The sequence below is a fragment of the Gorilla gorilla genome, chromosome 19 (assembly GCF_029281585.2).
Source record: "Gorilla gorilla gorilla isolate KB3781 chromosome 19, NHGRI_mGorGor1-v2.1_pri, whole genome shotgun sequence".
In the NCBI taxonomy this organism is placed as follows: domain Eukaryota; kingdom Metazoa; phylum Chordata; class Mammalia; order Primates; family Hominidae; genus Gorilla; species Gorilla gorilla.
In genome coordinates, this window is record NC_073243.2 from 34,641,983 (window position 1) to 34,662,129 (window position 20,147).

Here is a 20,147-nt window from a genome sequence, read left to right on the forward strand (position 1 = left end):
TTCTTCTTCTATTGTTAGGGAGAGGTGCTTTCACAACCTAACCTTCTTCTTTTTTTTTTTTTTTTTTTGAGACGGAGTCTCGCTCCGTTGCCCGGGCTGCAGTGTGGTGGTGCGATCTTGGCTCACTGCAACCTCCGCCTCCCAGGTTCAAGTGATTCTCCTGCCTCAGCCTCCCAAGCAGCTGGGATTACAGGTGTCTGCCACCACACCTGGCTAATTTTTGTATTTTTAGTAGAGACGGGGATTCACCATGTTGGCCAGGCTGGTCTTGAACTCCTGACCTCAGGCAACCCGCCTGCCTCGGCCTCCCAAATTGCTGGGATTACAGGCATGAGCCATCACGCCCGACCTACAACCTAGCCTTTCGAACAATCAAACCACTAGTAACAAGCACAAGCCATGAAAACAGAGATCTTGAAAGCAAACAGAAAACTGATTTTTAGTATTTTAGTCACATACTCTTCTATTCCTAAGTATTGTTCGCAAAAAAATAGAAGAACAGAAACAAATCAAATAGAGAACAGAAAAAATCTAACAGAATCCTAATTCCTTATGTGAACTTTACAATTTAGTATCGTAATTTTTCTTTGGTTAAGAAAAGAAAAACTGGCTGGCACAGTGGCTCACGCCTATAATCCCAGCACTTTGGGAGGCTGAGGTAGGCAGATCACTTGAGCTCAGGAGGTCGAGGATGCAGTGAGCCATGATGGCACCACTGCACTCAACCTGAGTGACACAGCAAGACCCTGTCTCAAAAAAGAACAGGACAGGACAGAAGGACAGAACAGGACAGGACAGAAGGACAAGACAGGACAGAGGTAGGACAGGAAAGGACAGGACAGGAAACCATGAGATAACATTTCAAGAGTAAGATATCAAATAGTTGCTACAGTTCATAAAATATCAATAAAACAAACAAGCCTCCTTTATAACCTATAAACCACCAAACTTACCTGTTTAGACAGTAGAAATAAAGAACACTGATAACTTTTTATATTTTCCTTCTTTCAATTTAACATTGCATCATCATAAGCATTTTTGGGGTTCCCCTTAGTCTTTACAAGTACCATCTGAAAGCCTACATAATACTTTTTTAAATTAAATGTAACTATCGCTTTCTTAACCATTGTCTTGCAGGCCATTTAAACTATTAATCCTAATAAATATGTTATCTCACTCCACAGTTGTCAGCAATGGATTTTTTTTTTTTTAATATTTTCCTGGCCGGGTGCAGCGGCTCATGCCTGTAATCTCAGCACTTCGGGAGGCAGAGGCAGGAGGATCAGCTGAGGTCAGGAGTTCGAGACCAGCCTGACCACATGGAGAAGCCCCGTCTCTACTAAGATTACAAAAAAATTAGCCAGACGTGTTGATGCATGCCTGTAATCCCAGCTACTCGGGAGGCTGAGGCAGGAGAATCACTTGAACCTGGGAGGCAGAGGTTGCGGTGAGCTGAGATCACGCCATTGCATTCCAGCCGGGCAACAAGAGTGAAACTCTGTCTCAAAAAAAAAAAAAATTGTCCTAATAAGTAAAAAATTGCTCCACATAACTAAGAAAGTTGAACCTGTATCTATGTCTACCTATAAACTGTGTTTATCTTTTATTATGAACTGTGCATTGACATCAACTTATCAACTGAGGATCTGAATTCTTCTTCCAAACTATATACGAGATATTTTATCTGACCTTAATCTATCTCCTTCAAATTTTAAGAAATGCTTTCTATTTCTAGTGACAGAGTTTATGAAAAAGTCCATGTTTGCTCCATCTAAACTTTCCTAGGTTATCTTAATGGGTATGTTTGAAATGCAGAGTTATTGAATGATTGTCAGTTTCATAAAAAATTTTGTCTTAATTATCATGTTATCACCATTATGTCAATTTTTAAAATTGTAAAGACATTACCTTTTCCTCATTTGTTGCAGAAGAATCTGGATCTTTTCTTTTCTTCTTCAATTTTTTATCTTTACTTTGTTTTGTGCTAGAAGTCTGATAAGGTTGCAAATCTACTCGAGAATGAAACTGATAACGACCACTTTCCACATCACAATAGTAATAAATTCCAGTGGAAGGATCATAATAGAGTTGATTTTCCTTTGAAAGTCAAGAAAAAAATAAATTCTATTCATGTAAGATAAAATAAACTTAACGAAAATGCCAAATATATTCAAATGTGGTAAATATTTCTTTGAACAACTATAGTATTTTCAGAAGACAATGAATTAAAGATAACAATAAAAAATGCTTTAATCTTCCAAAATACTTTACCATTCAATAACTGATCTAATTTTCCTAGTGTGAGAAACAAGTAAATCTAAATATTAAATTTAATCATATAAAATTGTCAATACTTGACCACTTTTAACTTATAAGAAACAGCAATTTCATATGGTTCCACTTAATACATTAAAAAAATTGATACTACTTTTAAAGGCATGAAAACTAAAGCAAGCATAAGAAAAAGCTGACCATATGAGCGCAATTCTAGACTCCTGATTCTTAATGACTGCACAATAATGGTGTGGCAGTATAAACCCCTAAACCCTCCTCTCAATGTCATAAAACAAAGATTTGTCTTTTGCTGTTCATAACTTAAAATTAGTGAAGAAAATTTTGAAAATAAAGTTCATGCATACCAAAAAATAACATTCTATAAAATGCAATCAATAAACTGTCTCCACTAATTAATTAGTTCTATAGTAAATAAGACTTACAAGCAACCATGCAAAAATGAATTTGGCAAATTACAGATTTAAAAACCAGAAAGATAAAATTAGATAATCACCCATATTTATGATATACTGGCCAGTACTCTAAAACCAAGATTTAATTGAACAGTCTATATTTTATTTACATCCTAAATCCATGCAGACCAGACCCAGAAACATCTTTAATGTACTGAGATTGAGCAAACTCAGCAAAACTTCCTGAAAAAGAATAATTTATTTTTCTAACTATTGACACTTGCAATTTATTGTCTTTAATCCATGCATTTTGCAGATCTCTTACAAAAAATATTTAGATTTCTCACCATCTTTCTGTTAACTAAGAAACTGAGTGGAGGCTTTCCAATCTTTATTTCTAGTAATAATGGAACTTTTATAATTCAAACCTTTTAAATCTGTTTATCAGTCCAAAATATAGACATTTTCAAAATATAAAAAAAATTTTATTAAAATATTAGCACAATGAAAATGGCAACACAATGAAGTTCCTAATTTACTCAGAAATATAACCTACAGAACGTACTAACCATTTACAAAACAACTGATGTCAAGAGAAAAGATACAGAAAGGCAGAAGATTGACAAAGACTAATGTCTACTTGAAACTATTGTTTTCCTAGAAACTAAATAACTACTCCCTTTGGATAAGTGTTTAAACATTAATTTTCTGGTTATTAATTAGCATTGTCAATTAGCAACCCCCATGAAAGAAAACCCTCTCTTTACAAAGGACTTACAGTTTACCATATACAGATTGACAAACTAATGACACCTCTTATGTTAATTGAGATATTTAGTATTATCTTACGTTCTCTAGATAACAATAGTTCCAGTAACAGGAATGATGAACGTCAACTACACTTTTGTGTACCACATTCTATAATTCCTCAGAAAACCAGATTACATTACTAGATTCTTGAGTTTGAGGTATGTGACTGAGTTCTATCATTGACATCAAATCTTCAATGAAATATAATTATTAGACTTCAACAGCTATAACACTGTATTATAAATCAAGAACTTTATTTTCTGGTTCTATCCTAGTCAGTTGTCCATTATATTTTAGATCCCATATTAATTCCCTAGTTCTCATTGCTAACAGATTGATTTTTGTTTGCTTGTTTTTTGAGACAGGGTCTCACTCTGTCACCTAGTCTGGAGGGCAGTGGTGCAATCATGGCTCACTGCAGCCTCCATCTTCCCAGCTCAAGCGACGCTCCCACATCAGCCTCCTGAGTAGCTGGGACTAGAGGGTGAGCCACTACATCCAGCTGACTTTTAAAATTTTTTATAGAAAGAGTCTCACTGTGTTGCCCAGGCTGGTCTTGCACTCGACTCAAGCAATCCACCTGCCTCAGCCTCCTAAAGTGCTAGGATTACAAGGAGTGAGCCACCATGCCTAGCCAACAGACTGAATGTTTAAAGTGAAATAGTTAAAGGGCACAGGATATAAAACACTGGCTAATAATAAACATACTACTAAGAATTCAAGAAAGAAGTCTCCTTATGTGGCCTAAAATGAATTCATAAAGTATTTGATATAATTTTTAAAATTCTCACCCCAAGCCTAAAATTAACCTTACTTCTCTATTAATTCTATGAAAAAAATATTGGTTTAGGTTCTAAAATATTTACAATGTAGTTAACTATCTGCTTTTATTAACAAAAGCTCCAGTATTTTTGTATGTTATTTTTATACATAAACACTTCTCCAAAACATTGTCTATAATAATCATAATAAAATTTATTTTAACCTTAACCTTATTTTAAAAACTTAGAAGTGTAGCATCATAAGCTATTTTAGAATTCTTCTGTCAAATAGTTTTGAGTCAAATATAATTTTAAATGCAGCTTTTTGCTTTCTTACTTCGGCTTAGGGTTTAATATTTGATATCAGGCACTGAGTATGTATCATACAGTATTAAAAGGTCTGAGATGTAATTCGAGACCAGCCTGGCCGACATGGCGAAACCCTGCCTCTACTAAAAATACAAAAAATTAGCAGGGTGTAGTGGTGCATGCCTGTAATCCCAGCTACTTGGGATGCTGAGACATAAGAATCACTTGAACCTGGGGAGTGAAAGTTGCAGTGAGCTGAGATCACACCACTGCACTCCAGCCGGGGTGACAGAGGGAGACTCTGTACCAAAAAAAAAAAAAAAAAAAAAGGTCTATGATACTTACAGAATCATAATAGAAACCAGTGCTGTGGTCAAAATACAGTCCAGTATTTTCATCATAACTAAATCCAGTCTGTGATACAGCCGCTTCTGCTGCAGCTCTCAAACTTTCAGCTAATGATGAGCCTTCTAAGGAGGTATCTTCTGTTGCTAATGCAGATGCTGGCTCCTATAAAAGATATAGTCATGCCAAATAAGACAAAAGCTTCTGTATATCAATTGAAAACTTGGCTGAACTCAAGACTTGAGACTATGTTTAAGTAATGACTTCAATTTCTACAATGGAAAAGCATGACTATCAATTATGACTTGAACCACTTTTTACACCATTTACTAGTGTGTCAGTAACTTCAACTTTGACCCAGTTTTGAAGGCACTAAAAATGAGTGACAATTATTCGAGAATAAATGTATGATGCCACAGGGAAGCCAACCACAAAATACAGACCCTGAAATATTGGCTAAGACAAAGATCTAGGTTCTTCAATGATTGTATGTTCAATTGGAAAAAAAATTTCAAAAAGACAAATGAAGGAGAAAACTGTAGATTAAATGAGATATATCAAACACAATAGGGATCCTAATTCAAAAAAACTATAAAAACAAATTTATAGATTCAGGGAAATTTGAACAGTGGCAGGGTATCTGACATAAAGGAACATTAAAATTTTTTTAGGTGTAAATGTGGTATTGTTGTCCACAGTTCTTTTGTTCAGTCAAAATATCTGGACAACTTTTGTTTTAGTTTATGTATATCACAAAATTTTGGGACACAATGTAGTAGGAAAACCACTACATATATGAACAAGTTCTAATTCTGGTTTTGGAAAAACTACAACATTCTTTGCATAATTACACATAAGAATGTTTATAACCCTTATATATGCTGTGACGGACCAAAGAAGTCTATCTTTCCACATAATAACAACAAAGAAGGACAGGTTCTTGGGCATCAACAGTTTCATGTTTAGCATTTTATTACCTGTGAATTTGAGGCAAAATGGTCCACTTGTCTACATTTAACATTTTCTGTTCTATCGGTACCAGGGTAAGCATCATTTTCTACTTGTAAATGGTCTTTAGAATTCAAAATAGAAGTTTCGATAGCTTGATCTTGTTGATCTGACAGTTCAGTCACTTTATTTGGAAGACTAACATCATTGTAGTATGTCTGATAATAATAATCTGTAGCAAAAAAATGAAGCGAAATCATATCATATTAGAAGAATGTATATAAAAAGGACTTAACTACAAAACACTGGCATTTAAGCACAAAAAGCACATACTTCAAATAAATAATGATTTTTACAACTGTACAAATTTTAAAAGATTAAAACAGATGGCACAGATAAATCTGCAGAAGTGTGTATCTTTGATTCTAATGTCTCCTTCAAGACCCTAGCTGTCAGTTAAAAAGAAAAAAAAAAGGTAAGGTGGTTACATTTTCTACAGCAAGAGTAAAATAAAAATCAGTAGATAGGTTGTGTTCTATTTAAAAAACTTAACTCTTAACTTCTAACTGGATACCTTAATACTGTTGCTTATCAACTGATAATGAAATAAAGGCAAGGAATTAGGGATTGATTTATTTTTTGGCAAACTTCTCTCCCCATGCAGACTTTTTAAAACATATCATGCAGATAAGAAAGGTTAGCACTACTGCTATGTTTAGCAATTTAGCCAAAAATTATGTCCTGACTGAAGCAAGGCAAAACTTAATAGGAAAGATGATTTCTTCTTGTGACACATATATATTAAAACTCAGTTATCTCAGCTATTTTGCCTTATAACATAATGCCATTCATAAGGCCATGGTGGTGGGCTCACCATTCCCACAAGGGTGAGAGACTGCTACTATACATAATTCTAATTAGAACACATCAACAAGAAAACAAATGCCCCTGGTCACAAGGAAGGCAGATATGGAAGTAGATGGCTAACTGCCTGCCCAAAATTACTCAGTGAGTGTGCCACTGAAAACATTAGCAACATTATAGAAATCACAGGAATGACAATACATTTCTACTTTTTCCTCCAGAAGAACAAATTGATTATCCGAAAATACCATTATCATATGGAGAGATGTCAACAGTATTAACAATTCTCATTTACCTTGATCTTTGTTTATTTTAAATTAAAAGAAAACTCAACATTAGCATGATTTGAATGTAACAGTGTTAGCATATCCTCACTATAAGCTAAATACCTGAGATTGACCAAGGAGCATGGTTCTCTGTTTGTACTTCTACATCAGACTTTTTATTATCTTCATTTCTCCCACGTTGGAGTATTTTACTGAGTTCTTCCACCTGAGAGAAAACAAGGCTTTAGGAAGAAGAAATCATGTAACAATCTAATAATATATATACCAGTCTCCTGCCGTTACAAATAGTTGTTTTTAGAGAAATGTCAAGAGCAGCAAGTTTCCCTTTCAGAAAAGCTAAAATTATTATTTTACTTTATACATTTAAAAGACATTTTTATTCCTAATCTCTCTCACTAAATGTCCAAATATCTCCTCCAAAAATCAAACTAAATAATGAGACTTTGTGAACAAGGTCCTTTATTTCTAACAAATAAGAATGCTTTTATGTTAACATTTTAAAGTCAGTTCTTTCTAAAGAATTCAAAAATTCAAAATTTACAAATTCTCATCCCTACTGGATTATCTAATACTCATCTGGTATTCTCCACTGCGAATTAACTATCCACCTGAATATGTTAATGCCACTTACAAGCTTTAATACATTTTTTCATTAAACAGTAGTCCTATAATTGAGTAACTGTAGCAGAAGAGAACAGGGAAGGTGACGGCCTGAGAGGGGCATCTGTCCTCCATGTACTTCACACACTAAAATACCCTTAAAAGGATGCTACTACATAGGACAGAGAGAAACAAGTGTGTGGAAGTGCCCAAAAGCAGGTAACATGCTGCCTCGGTCAATACACTGCCTCAGTCAATACACCTCAGCCTGAGAGGATCTCAATGTGAGACAATGTCTACTACACACAAGAAACCAACTAAAAAACAAGCTTTTAAATATTTATTTAATGATACATAAAGCTTAAACAGAGAAAGGTGATAAAACTGATCTGTTGCTAATATTAGGGCAGGAACTACAGTGAGGGAAGCAAGACACTGATCATGAAAAATTTGAGGCCCTCCTCTGATTCATGCAAGTACAGAGTTCATCGCTGGGAATTAGTGCCCCATTAAATTCCTCGCCCTAGGAGCCTGACTGCCTTGCCCTAAATCCTGGCTCTGGCTACTGTCCCTATCACTATGAATTAGATTACTTAGTATCTACTACATGCTGGGCGCTACACTTGATGCTTTAGATAACATCTCATTAATTCACAAAACCACCTGAAATATTCGTTGTCCTAACCCCAATTTTACACATAAAATATGAGACAAGACAAAGTAATTTGCACAAGGCTATTTTGGGGTCTTGTACAAAACCCTATACATATTATGGTTCTCCAGTTATCATTCTCAAGCAAAACTTTTTAACTGCTCCAAATAAAACACATTCAGTAATTTGGAATGACAGTTAATCGAATCCACCCTCTCCCCAACCAAGGGAGGCTGACTAGGAGAGTAAGGAGTTATCACTATCCAAAGTAGAGTCAAGACTTTCTATGAGATTAAATTTTTAATATTGGACTAAAATGGAGGCATGTGGAGGACAGATGATCCTCTCAGGCAATTACCTTCTGTTCGCTTCTGCTGCAGTTTAGTCACAGAACTACTATTTTTTTAAAGTGTATTAAAGCTTATAAGAGGCATTAACATTTAATAACTAAATCCACGTGAACATTGAATGATATTAGATAACATGACTGGGAATTAATAGCTTTTAAATTTTCTAATTCTTTAGGGAGAATTGCTGACCTCTCAAAATATTAGCATAGAAACATTCTTTTCTGTAAGAAATAAAGGATCTGTTCACAAAGTCCCATTATTTAGTCTGATTTATCAAATTAACAGTAACACCAAAATGCTGGCTCTCTGAAGATTAGCAAAAAACGTTTTCTTTTAGAATCTCTAACGCAAGCAGTACTTCAACAATTTAGAATTATAAATGAGCTTTTCAAAAGGCTGTCATGTAAAAAAGGCTGTCATATTTTGCTCCCGTCTCCCCATATTTTTTTTTTTTTTTTGAGACGGAGTCTCGCTTTGTCGCCCAGGCTGGAGTGCAGTGGCGCGATCTCGGCTCACTGCAAGTTCCGCCTCCCGGGTTCACGCCATTCTCCTGCCTCAGCCTGTAGCTGGTACTACAGGCGCCCGCCACCACGCCCGGCTAATTTTTTTTTGTATTTTTAGTAGAGACAGGGTTTTACTGTGTTAGCCAGGATGGTCTCGATCTTCTGACCTCATGATTCGCCCGCCTCGGCCTCCCAAAGTGCTAGGATTACAGGCGTGAGCCACCGCACCCAGCCACCTCTCCCCTTTTTTTTTTTTTTTTTTTTTTTACCGTATTTGTATTTTCCTAGCATAGTTATTACACACTGTAGGTGTTTAAATTGACTAAACAAATAAAAACTTTCCAATAATGTCATGTCAGGAACTCCATGTAATGGTCATACAAAGTCATTGCAACTCAGCAGTTATTTTCATAGTCCATTTGGTAACAAAACAAAGAAGTCTGATAACGTTTCAGTGTTCAGCCTATATACTGGTTTTAGGAAACCACCAATAAATTATGAAGGACTAGACAACGGTCAAATTGAAACTAGTTACTATGTGGAAATAATCTGTTGGCAGAGAGGGCCTGCCAACAAGGTGGAAAAAAATACTATGCTCTTGGTTTTTTGGTTTTTATTTTGAGACAGAGTTGTACTCTGTCGCCCTGGCTGGAGTGCAGTGGCACGATCTCGGCTCACTGCAACCTCCACCAGCTAGGTTCAAGCAATTCTCCTGCCTCAACCTCCCGACTAGCTGCGATTCCAGGTGCCCGCCGCCACGCCCGGCTAATTTTTGTATTTAGTAGAGACGCCCGGCTAAATTTTGTATTTCACCATGTTGGCCAGACTGGTCTCGAACTCCTGACCTGGTGATCTGCCCGCCTTGGCCTCCCAAAGTGCTGGGATTACAGGCGTGAGCTACCGCGTCCAGCCAAGGTTGTTTTTAATGTGACAGTTTAAGTATTAACGTTTGCCCCTACTATCTATCTTGGAAACGAAATAAGCTGCTTAACATCTCCAACAAAAGCAGTTATATATCTTCCGTACTTCCACAAGAAAGTCGAAGATGATAAACGCCCAGAAGAGCAACCTTACACAGGTATAGCGTTCAAAAGTTTGTAAAATTGTTTTACTTCACCTTTACAACTGTGAGCTATCATTCTCATTTAATGGGGAACTGAGACTCGGTATATAAGTTTACACATCCAGTGAATGGCAGAGATGGGATTCTGACTCAAGTCCAGCATTTTAATAAACTCAAATGTGATCTACAGTAAATGCGCCTACTGCCAATGGGATGTTAGGTCAAGTGAGAATGAAGACAATGTAGCCACAGTACTTAAGTTCAATTCACGCCAGCCGCGAGACATTGATTTAAATCAAGTAACCTGAACTCAGGTTTGCTCCTAAGGTACTTGGAATTGTAACTGCGCTGAGCTTCTACTTATTTACTTCAAGTACTCTACAGTAGTTCTGAGTCCCTGCCAGGGACCCCTTCCGAGGCTATCAGGGGCTTCGAAGGCCTCGCCTGGGCTGGATGGGGCGCGGGGCTGAGGAGGACCGCGCACCTGCGTGCGGAGCTCCTGGTTGTTGCTTTCTGCGTTCTGGTACAGCCGTTCTGTGTGATGCAGCAGCTTCTCGATCTCCCGCACCTGCCGCTTGCAGCTCCGCAGTTCACGTTCCAACTTCTCCACCTTCCGTCTTAGCTGGGCCAGCTCAGGCTCGGGGGAGGTGGGCGGCGGCGGCGACCGCGGCGGGGACGGCGCCTCCGAGGCCATGAGCTCCGGCGCGAGACTGCTCGTCGCCGCGGAGGGGCTGCGTTCAGGCCGAAACAGACGCCGGCGGACCCAGAGACCACTGGAGCGCGCGGGCAGCGAAAGGCAGCCTCACACCCGGCTGGCCGCGGTGGCCCCTGGCCATGACGCCCTGAAACTCACTTGTAGCCGAACGGGGCTGCGAGCAACGAGCAAGGGGACCGAGGATGGCCCCTGCCCGATGTGCGCGGCCTGCAAACCGGAAAACTTTCCTGGAAACTACCTTCTCCAGCTACGGAGACAGAGGGAGGAGCGTCGGATAAGCAGTCGGAAAACCAGGGGCCAGAAGAGCTCCAGCAGCTCCCCAGTTGAGCCGGAAACAACAACGCCAGCGGCAGGCGGGGCCAAGACGGAACAGGAAGCGACGGAAAGCGGAAAGAGCTGACAGTGTACGTGCCGACGTCTCGGCCTGCGGAGGGGCGTTACCTGAGGGCGTGGAGAGCTGTGGCAATGTGGCTACCGAAGCCCTAAGAGCGATAGGGAGGCTTGCAGCCTCTGGTCTCAGACATTTGCGCGTGCTGATGTTCTTTGAACAAACTTTTAGTATAGTATGCATTTCCTATCTCCTTGTTTTACAAATAAGAACAGAGTATCCCAGAAATGATTTGTGGGGACTATGATGCTCTACTTATGTCAACTGAAGAATGAGGAGGTTAATAAATTTAGAAAAGGGCTTTATTTCTCATGAAGGGTTACAGCCTGCAGGGTGGCCTTTCTGACAGGCTTGGAAGCATAGCCTCTGGTCAGAAGCTGAGAACAGACACTTGGAAGGAAGGACAAAGGGAACAGAAATTTATGCTGAGCAGGGTGGCCAAATATATTCAATGAGCTGTAGGAGGATTCATGAATATTTATGAAAGGAGAAATATGCACATGCACAATTCAGCTTCCTGACTCTCTATGGGACCCATATTCAAAAAATGGTGGTGTTAGCATGATCCCAGTGTGAAGTTTTCAGCCCTCTGATGTCAAATGGCAAAGCAGAGGACATGAAAACCCTCACTGTGAGTCCCTGGTAGATTGGCCAGAACTTCTCTGTGGTTGGTGGTCTCTTATCAGGAAGGAATGCTGGTTGGTGTGAAATCGGCCCAACTGTCCTATAGAACTGATGTTTATGGTTTCTTTTGAATAAACCTGGAAATTTACCCTCCCAGTCTTAACAACTTCAGAAAGTTACATCTTTCTTATCTGAGTTCCTTTCTTGGGAAACCAACCATGAGGACTCCCAGATAGTATCAAGGAACTGAAATTTACCAGATCACTGCATCTGGACAATGAGGCACCATACCCCTCACCCATCATGATTGCCTAACCAGCCACCTGCTGCCTGTTGAACAAGTCCTCATCCTTACCGCTCACTAATTCCTGTTTTCCCACATGTAGTCACATTTCTCCCTTGCCATATAAACCCCTAATTTTAGTTGGTTGAGGAGATGGATTTGAGACTGATTTCCTATTCTCCTTGGCTGCAGCACCCAAATAGAACCTTCTTCCCTGGCAATACTCCTTGTCTCAATGACTGGCTTTCTATGTAGTGAACAATGGGTCTGTTCAGTCAGTTAAGGGGCTCAGAATTTTATTTCTCATTTAGTCATTCTGCTGGTTCCTGAGTTTAGACCCCCTGGGAAAATAGAGCAAGTACATTAGGTCTGAGTCACAAAAAGGAGCATCCCTGGTGGGAAAATAAGAGAGAGACAATATTCTGTGGAAAAGGGGAGAAAAATGCTCTGGTTTGGTGCATTTATTTGGTCTTTTGTCTGCATGACCCTGGCATTGGTTTGCCAATATTTAAACTGATGAGGCCTTCTTTGGAACACACTTCCTTCCTTTGCCAAAGTCATTTAGAATTAGATCATGAGCTCAGAGTCCTGGGCCTGAGATTTGTGGAGGTCAGCAGCTGTGTCATGCAGATGCTCCTCTCTCAGGGCCCAGCACAGTGCCTGTCACAGAGCAGTATCCGTAAATGCTGAACACAGCTGAACAAGAGAATCCTGTTTGGTGTCTTAGATCAGTGGCCACTTCCATTAACTATATTTTCTTATTTTTTGTATTCTTGATGCTCTGGCATCTGGGGTCTCCCTCACCAGGGAGATAAACCCTCCAAGGGTTAGCTAATTCCTAGACATAGCAAACAACTCACCCAGCATGCCACGCACTGATCATCTACCTTCTTTATCAGGCTGTTACACTCCATGCCAATATTCCCCTGCCCTAATCACTCCAGGGCAAAGTACCAGACAACTAGGAACAACTCCTACATCTCAGATCCCACTGAAATTATGCAAACTAAACCTGCTTATCCTGACTTGTCCATTCCTTCCTGCAAAAATCACATAATGTTTTTTGCCATGTTTCCTCCCAGTCCTTCTGCCTCCTTTGGACCTTGGTGCTTCTCCACATTGCCTTGTGTGGCTTGGTGTGCATCCTCCTCTTGGGCTGGGTGAATAATAAACTGTCTTTTTGATAGCAGACCATCTCCTGATCTGTTGGCCTCACCATACATAAATAATAATAAAATCTAAATTTTAAAATATGGCTCTGTATGTATTTTTGTCTTGTACACTGCCCACTAGATTATTCATAAACAGTGAGGTTTCCAGCAGAGACCTGCCCTCTCTAGGGCCTGTACACATTCCTCCTTAGGCCTGAAGAGTTCTTCACAAGGCACTGTATCTGAAAACATAGAGATTCTACCTTATTGTCATGTCAAGAGTAACCCTTAAGCCATCAAAGGAAGTTTAGTGAGAAGACATGGTATGTCCCCTGTGATGCAAAAAAAAGATGTATTGCAAAAAATTTCTGACTTCCCTTGATGCGTTATGACTCCATTAATGAACATATTGAAGTCCTTTTAAAAAGATGCTATTTTCTACTTTCTCCACCTTTAGGGGATAAGAAATTCCATAAATACCATTTGAAAGGTATCTTTAAGATGATATTTCAGTTTTTAGTAATTAACTGGAGAATAAATAAATAAGCTTATTAACTGCTACTTGAAGCAGTGCTCCTCTTATTTGTCTTAATCTGTTCAAGGCTAAGTTATCTTTACCTTGTAATACCAGTCTGTATCCTACCTCTAACCATTAGAAAAGAATGACTTTTTTTTAGAAAAAGCCTTGAATATCAGGAATTGCATTAAGGTGCTAGTATCAGAGGTGGTCTATAGTGGCTTATTAAACAAATTAGGGTGTTATCCTGTTACATTACAGAAGCCTAGAGAGGGGCAGTCCGTGGCCAGTGACTCCACAGTTCTTCAGGGACCCAGGCTCGGTATGTCTTTCTGCTCTGCTATTCTCGGAGCATGTTTCCAGAGCCTCCGGGTCGATCCATGGTGCAAGATGGCAAGGGATGAAAGGACTTTCCCAAAGCCCACCCAATGGTTCCTGTCTACCTATCAATAGCCACCCCTTGCTGCAAGTGGGGCTGGGAATTACGTGTATATGTGTGTTTTTCTAAGCTAGACGCATTATTCTCCTAATAATAATAGGGGTTCTACAAGTAAGGAAGAAGGGCAAAATTCTTGAGTATGTAAATAGCAGTCTTTGCCACACCTAGTTTTCAGATCTAAGAGGTACTTAGCATAGTGGGCAGAGGCGCTGCCCTAAAGAAGCATTCTACTTGACACCCTTCGTGATTTGATTTTGTTTTGTAATGTTTTTTCCCACATCCTCTCCAATAAATGATATGAACCATTTTTGTACTTTTTGCCATTATGAATATAATGAGCTATTTCCCTGCTGTTTTGATACTCCTCTGATTACTAAAGAATCTCATACATTTGTTAAAATGTATATATGTTGAAATGGCTATATGTCCTTTCCTTTCTGTGAATTGCCTATCCATATCTTTTTGCCCATTTCTTTCTTGTTATTTTGCAGTTCTTTATATAAACAAGATATTCCTTCTTTAACAGTTTTAGATATTACAGATATCTTCTCCCAGTTTATCATATATTTGTTAGCTTTGTCCAGTGTTCTTTGTTAGCCAGGAATTCTTAATTTGTATGTAGTGAAATCAGTCTTTATTTTATTTTACTTTTTAAAATTTTATTTGGCTTTACAGTGTAGGGTTTCATGAAGACTTTCCTTACCCCAAGTCATATTTTCTTCTATTGATCTTATAATTTGAACTTTCACATTTGTTCTCTATTCCAGCTGGGGGTATTCAGACATGACCTAGTTTTCTCAAGACCATCCCCTTTGCATTGCTTTGTAGTACCACCATCATCTTCCATCAGGTTCCCATCTTTATATATGGGCCTAGTTCTGAGTTCGCCATTCTTTTCTATTTGTCTATTAGTCTGCTCCCATGCCAGAGCCATTCTGTTTTTATCACTTAGTTGCTTTAGTATGCCTTAACTGGTAGGGCAAGGCCCTATTTTGTTTTTCTTTTTCAAAATCAGCTTATTCATAAACCTCTATTTTTCCATATAAATTTTAGAATGAGTTCGTTGAGTTACTCAAACAATCCAATGGGATTTTTATTAAGATTACATTGAATGTATAGATTTATTTAGGGGAATTAACATAAAACTTTATTTAGATAGTCAATTCACATACATTTTTGCTTAATATTTTTCTTGGACTTTAGTACAATTTTAACACTTGTTTCGGGAAAGGTCTTGGGTATTCTTTCTTAGGTTATTTCCTAGACACATTGTAGTTTTATTGTGAATAAAATTGTATACTGTAGTATATTAGAGAGGGAAAGAAAAGTCAAAGTGATGAATAGCTTTCTAGCTTGGACGAGGAAGATAGGGACTATTGGAGAAGAGTATGTTGCATGAGGAGGAAGGGATGCTTTAGTTTTGATTTTGTTAATTATATTGAATTTGAGGTGTTCAGTAAATAGTGAGCACTGCAGAAGCCTATCTGAAGCTTGAGAAACAGATCTGGCTGTAGAACTACTACTGTGTAAAGCGAACTCAAATGGCTCCAAGGGCTAGGGAGATAAAGCAAATGAATGGACAGGGCAGCTGCTACTCAGCTCCTGAGAACTGTGGAGACATATGGGAATGTGGACCCTGTGTTGCAAAGCTTCTGATTTTTCGAAAAAAAAAATCAATCAGGATTTTTATGTGAAATCTCTCTGTTTTAAAAAAATGATTCAAATTAGAAAAGTGATTTCTGTAACTTCAGTGTCATATGATTTATTTTGTTTTGTTTTGTTTTTTGAGATGGAGTCTCGCTCTGTCTCCCAGGCTGGAATGCAGTGGTGTGATCTCGGCTCACTGCAACCTCGGCCTCCCGGGTTCAAATAATTCTCCCACCTCAGCCTCCCGAGTAGCTGGGATTACAGGCACCTGTCACCACACCCAATTAATTTTGTATTTTTAGTAGAGACAGGGTTTCACCATGTTGGTCAGGCTGGTCTCGAACTCCTGACCTCAGGTAATCCACCTGCCTTGACCTCCCAAAGTGCTGAGATTGTGGGTGTGAGCCATCGTGCCTGGCTGTCATATGATTTATCATAAGGAATTGGCTCAGTGATTATAGAGGCTGAGAAGTCCCACAATCTGTTGTCTGCAAGCTGGATACCTAGGAAAGCCCGTGGTGTCATTTGAAGGCATGAGAGCCAGGGAGCCAATGGTATAGATTCCAATCCAAGTCTGAAGGTCTGAGAACCAGGAGTGTCAAGGGCAGGAGAAGATCAATGTTCCAGCTCAAGCAGTCAGGCAGAGCAAGAATTCAACTTTACTCTGTCTTTTTCTTCTATTCAGGCCTTCAGTGGGTTGGAGAATTCCCATCCACATTGGGGAGGGCCATCTGCTTTACCTAGTTTGCCAATTCAAATCTCTTCTGGAAACAACCTCACACACACACCAGAAATAATATTGAAGGAGATAAATGAGCATCTTGTGGCCCAATCAAGCCGACACATAAAATTAACCATCACACTTTGGAAATTGCATGAATGGCCCCAGTTCTTTATTGGTCTTGCTTCCTCATCCTTTGACATGTGATTTTGTGGTTTTCCTCACTAAAAGGGAAGAATCTCCCCTTCACCTTTGAGCTGGTGTGGCCATGTGATTTGCTTTGGTCAGCAGAATGAGGTGATGTGCCAGAAGAGTGGCACATCTAAGCCTAAGTCCCAAGGCCTTAGTGATTCTGCTTGCCCTCTGGAATTCCTGCCATTGCCACAAGAAGAACATACCCAGGCATGTGTGCTGGTCTCAGGAGAAAGATGAATAATACAGGGAGCAGACCTCTCCTAGCTTAGATGCTCCAGCTAAGTCCAGCCTAGAGCAGAGACTTCAGGAAACCCTCAGACACATTAGCAATCCTGGTGGTGGTGATCAGCCAGCCCACACATCACCCCTAGGCTTGTGAGAAATAATGAAGGATGGTTGTTTAAAGCCACTGAGGTTTGGGGTGTTCAGTATGCAGCAATAGCTAATTGATACTCAATCTGATCTAGAGCCATTCCAGGAGCCTATGAATTTAATCAGGCTGGAGTTCAAATACCTGAGATACTGTAATATTCCACAACAGAGGAATATTGTCAATTCAATAAAAGCTGATTTATATCCAATTTCTTTTAGAGTGTCATCAATTTATATTTAATTAATATCCACCTGTCATAATTTATATTGGATATGGTGGGTAGCCAACTTTTCCTTACCTGATTCAACTTTTTGATGCCACAGGAGAATATCTGGGGGAACCATAGCATTTCAATAGTTCTGATTTATTGCCCCATATTACTTTTGGTCAATTGACCATTACCTGTTTCCTCCCCTGGAGGCCCAAGAAAAAAATGGGTGGGTATAACATTAAAACACTGGAGTGATGGTAAAGGAAGCCAGAGGAAGCTAGGTAAGACACTCTTCTCCACCCCCAGCTAAAATTCTTACATTTTGTACCTTCCTTTTATGATGGTATAATGAGTTAAAACATTGCTGTGTTACGAATCTTCCCAAGTCCTCCTCCCTTCTACTCTCCCTTAATAATAAGAATTCGAACTCTCAAAGGACAGTCTGTCCCACTGGACCAATTCTAGGTCTTTAGAAGGCAAAATCAATGGTTCATACTAGAGCAGTACTTAAACTTTTTGTGGTGAGGATGTTTTTAAAAATTCTAGTTCATTATGGATTAATATTTTTGTAAGATATAACAAAATGCGTGAGTGAATGGGCGAGGAGAGAATAAGGGATGTAAGAAGGGTTACTGGGCAGTGCGAAATGGTGTCCCTTTAATAGTTCTCAAGAAATGCCAAGTCAGTTTGGATTTTTTATTTTAAAAAGTTTTTTTGGCTATTTGAACTGTGCTTTTTTGAATGCAACTGGCCCATTCCAACAGGAATTTTTTAGTGTTAAAATTGGATACAAAATACAAAAATCAGCTATCATTGTTAAATTCTTCTGAGGTTGTTCATTGCTTGCTGGTGCCTTTCAGGTATCCTACAGCATAAGCAGGAAGGTGCCTGCCTAGTTCTTTAAAAATCACTCAAGCTAGCCCTTGCTCAACTATGTCTAATTGCCTGCTGGTGGAAGCAAAGGTCATATCTTTGCCCTCAGCCTGAACCTGAACATGAGCCTGAGGCTGTAAATAATTATGTTCAAAATATTAAATTATTTCATTTTCTCACAGTCTCCAAGGTTCCTGGGAGTTAAGCCCTTTCTGGCTGCAATTTTAAAAAGTGTTTTTGTGGTAGACACTGCTAGTTGTCAACCCAACAGCCATATTTTCCTCTTTCTGACAAGAGAACCTGAATTTTGTTTTGGGTAGCAATGCACCTAGCTAAAGTCTACATTTCTCACTCTTGTTTGCAGCTAGGTGACCATATGTCAAAGTTTTGGCCAATGAGGTATAAGTAGTAGACTACAGGCAAGGTTTCTGGAAAAGCTATAGTTTCCTGTTGTATTAGTCTGTTTTCTCACTGCTGATAAAGACATAGCAGAGACTGGGCAATTTACAATAGAAAGAGGTTTAATTGGACTTACAGTTCCACGTGGCTGGGAAAGCCTCACAATCATGGGAGGAGGCAAGGAGGAGCAAGTCACATCTTACGTGGATGTCAGCAGGCAAAAGAGAGAAACTGTGCAGGAAAACTCCCATTTTTAAAATGATCAGATTCAATAATCTCCCACCAGGTCCCTCCCACAACACGTGGGAATTATGGGAGCTACAAGATAAGATTTGGGTGGGGACACAGAGCCAAACCATATCACCTGTTTAAAAAAGATAGATTCAGTCTTTTGTTTTTGCCCTTCTCTTTCTTCTTCTTCTCCCTACCTGAAACATGGACATTATGCTCGAGGTGGAGAAGCCACTTCCTGACTGTGAGATGAACACCACACCCTAAGGAAAGCAAACCAGAAGGATGGGAGGATCCTGGGATGTTAATGTCACTGTGAACCACCTGTTTCTGAACTTCCTCTTGATTAAGTCACCATAGCAGTGTTTTTATTTCATTCAGCCTAATGTAATGCCTAAATGACATAGTCTTTTTTAATGTAGTTTATCTACTTTGTTAAACATCTTAGTAATTTTTACTAACCTAACTTTTAGGTGAAGCATTTACTGTACTGTCCTCTAGGAACACTTTAAGAGAATTCCAACTCAAGGAATAATTGCTGACATTATGATAAAATAAGAGTAAGTTTAAGAACCTCTGGCTTCCTGGTGCTATTTCCTTTAGCTGTGGAAGATTTGAGAACATGCAGGGTTCTTCTTGAACATCTTTTGTTCTTCCTCTGTGTGAATGACCTAGGAAACCTTTCAGTTAAGAAATATATCAGTTGGCTCAGAGTGAAAGTTTTATGTCCTCCAACCTTTTCCCCAAAAGTCAAGTGCAGTCATACACCAAATAACATTTTAGTTGATGATGGACCATATATATGACAGTGATCCCATGAGACTATAATGGAGCTGAAAAACTCCTATCACCTAGTGATGTTGTAGCCTCTGTAACATCATAGCACAATGCATTAACTTTTCTATGTTTACACAGTATTCAGTACAGTCACATGATGTACAGGCTTATAGCTTAGGAGCAACAGATTATACCATGTAGCCTAGGTGTGTAGTAGTAGGCTATACCACCTAGATTTGTGTAAGTCTTTGTGTAAGTACATGCTATGTTTACACAATGACAAAATCGCCTAAAACTGATGAATGTCTCAGTATCCCTATTGTAAAGCCACACAAGACAGTTGTATTAATTGACAAGTGTCCAGCAATTAATATCTTAAAACTTACCAGAAATTTGGTAAAGAAATGTTTGTGAGACTGGGCAC

At 39.0% G+C, this 20,147-nt stretch overlaps 1 protein-coding gene across 1 annotated transcript in view; it reads right to left on the reverse strand.

The window, feature by feature from the left end:
• Window positions 1-11,292, reverse strand: part of AGGF1 (angiogenic factor with G-patch and FHA domains 1) — a 32,348-nt gene extending 21,056 nt beyond the window's left edge. The window contains exons 1-5 of the mRNA XM_031003479.3: window positions 10,664-11,292; window positions 7,114-7,216; window positions 5,890-6,092; window positions 4,913-5,077; window positions 1,909-2,097 (exon numbers count right to left, since the gene is read on the reverse strand). Of these exons, the coding sequence (XP_030859339.3) occupies window positions 1,909-2,097; window positions 4,913-5,077; window positions 5,890-6,092; window positions 7,114-7,216; window positions 10,664-10,873 (870 nt within the window). The 5' untranslated portion in view covers window positions 10,874-11,292. The remainder of the gene's footprint in view (window positions 1-1,908; window positions 2,098-4,912; window positions 5,078-5,889; window positions 6,093-7,113; window positions 7,217-10,663) is intronic.
• Window positions 11,293-20,147: the final 8,855 nt, after the last annotated feature.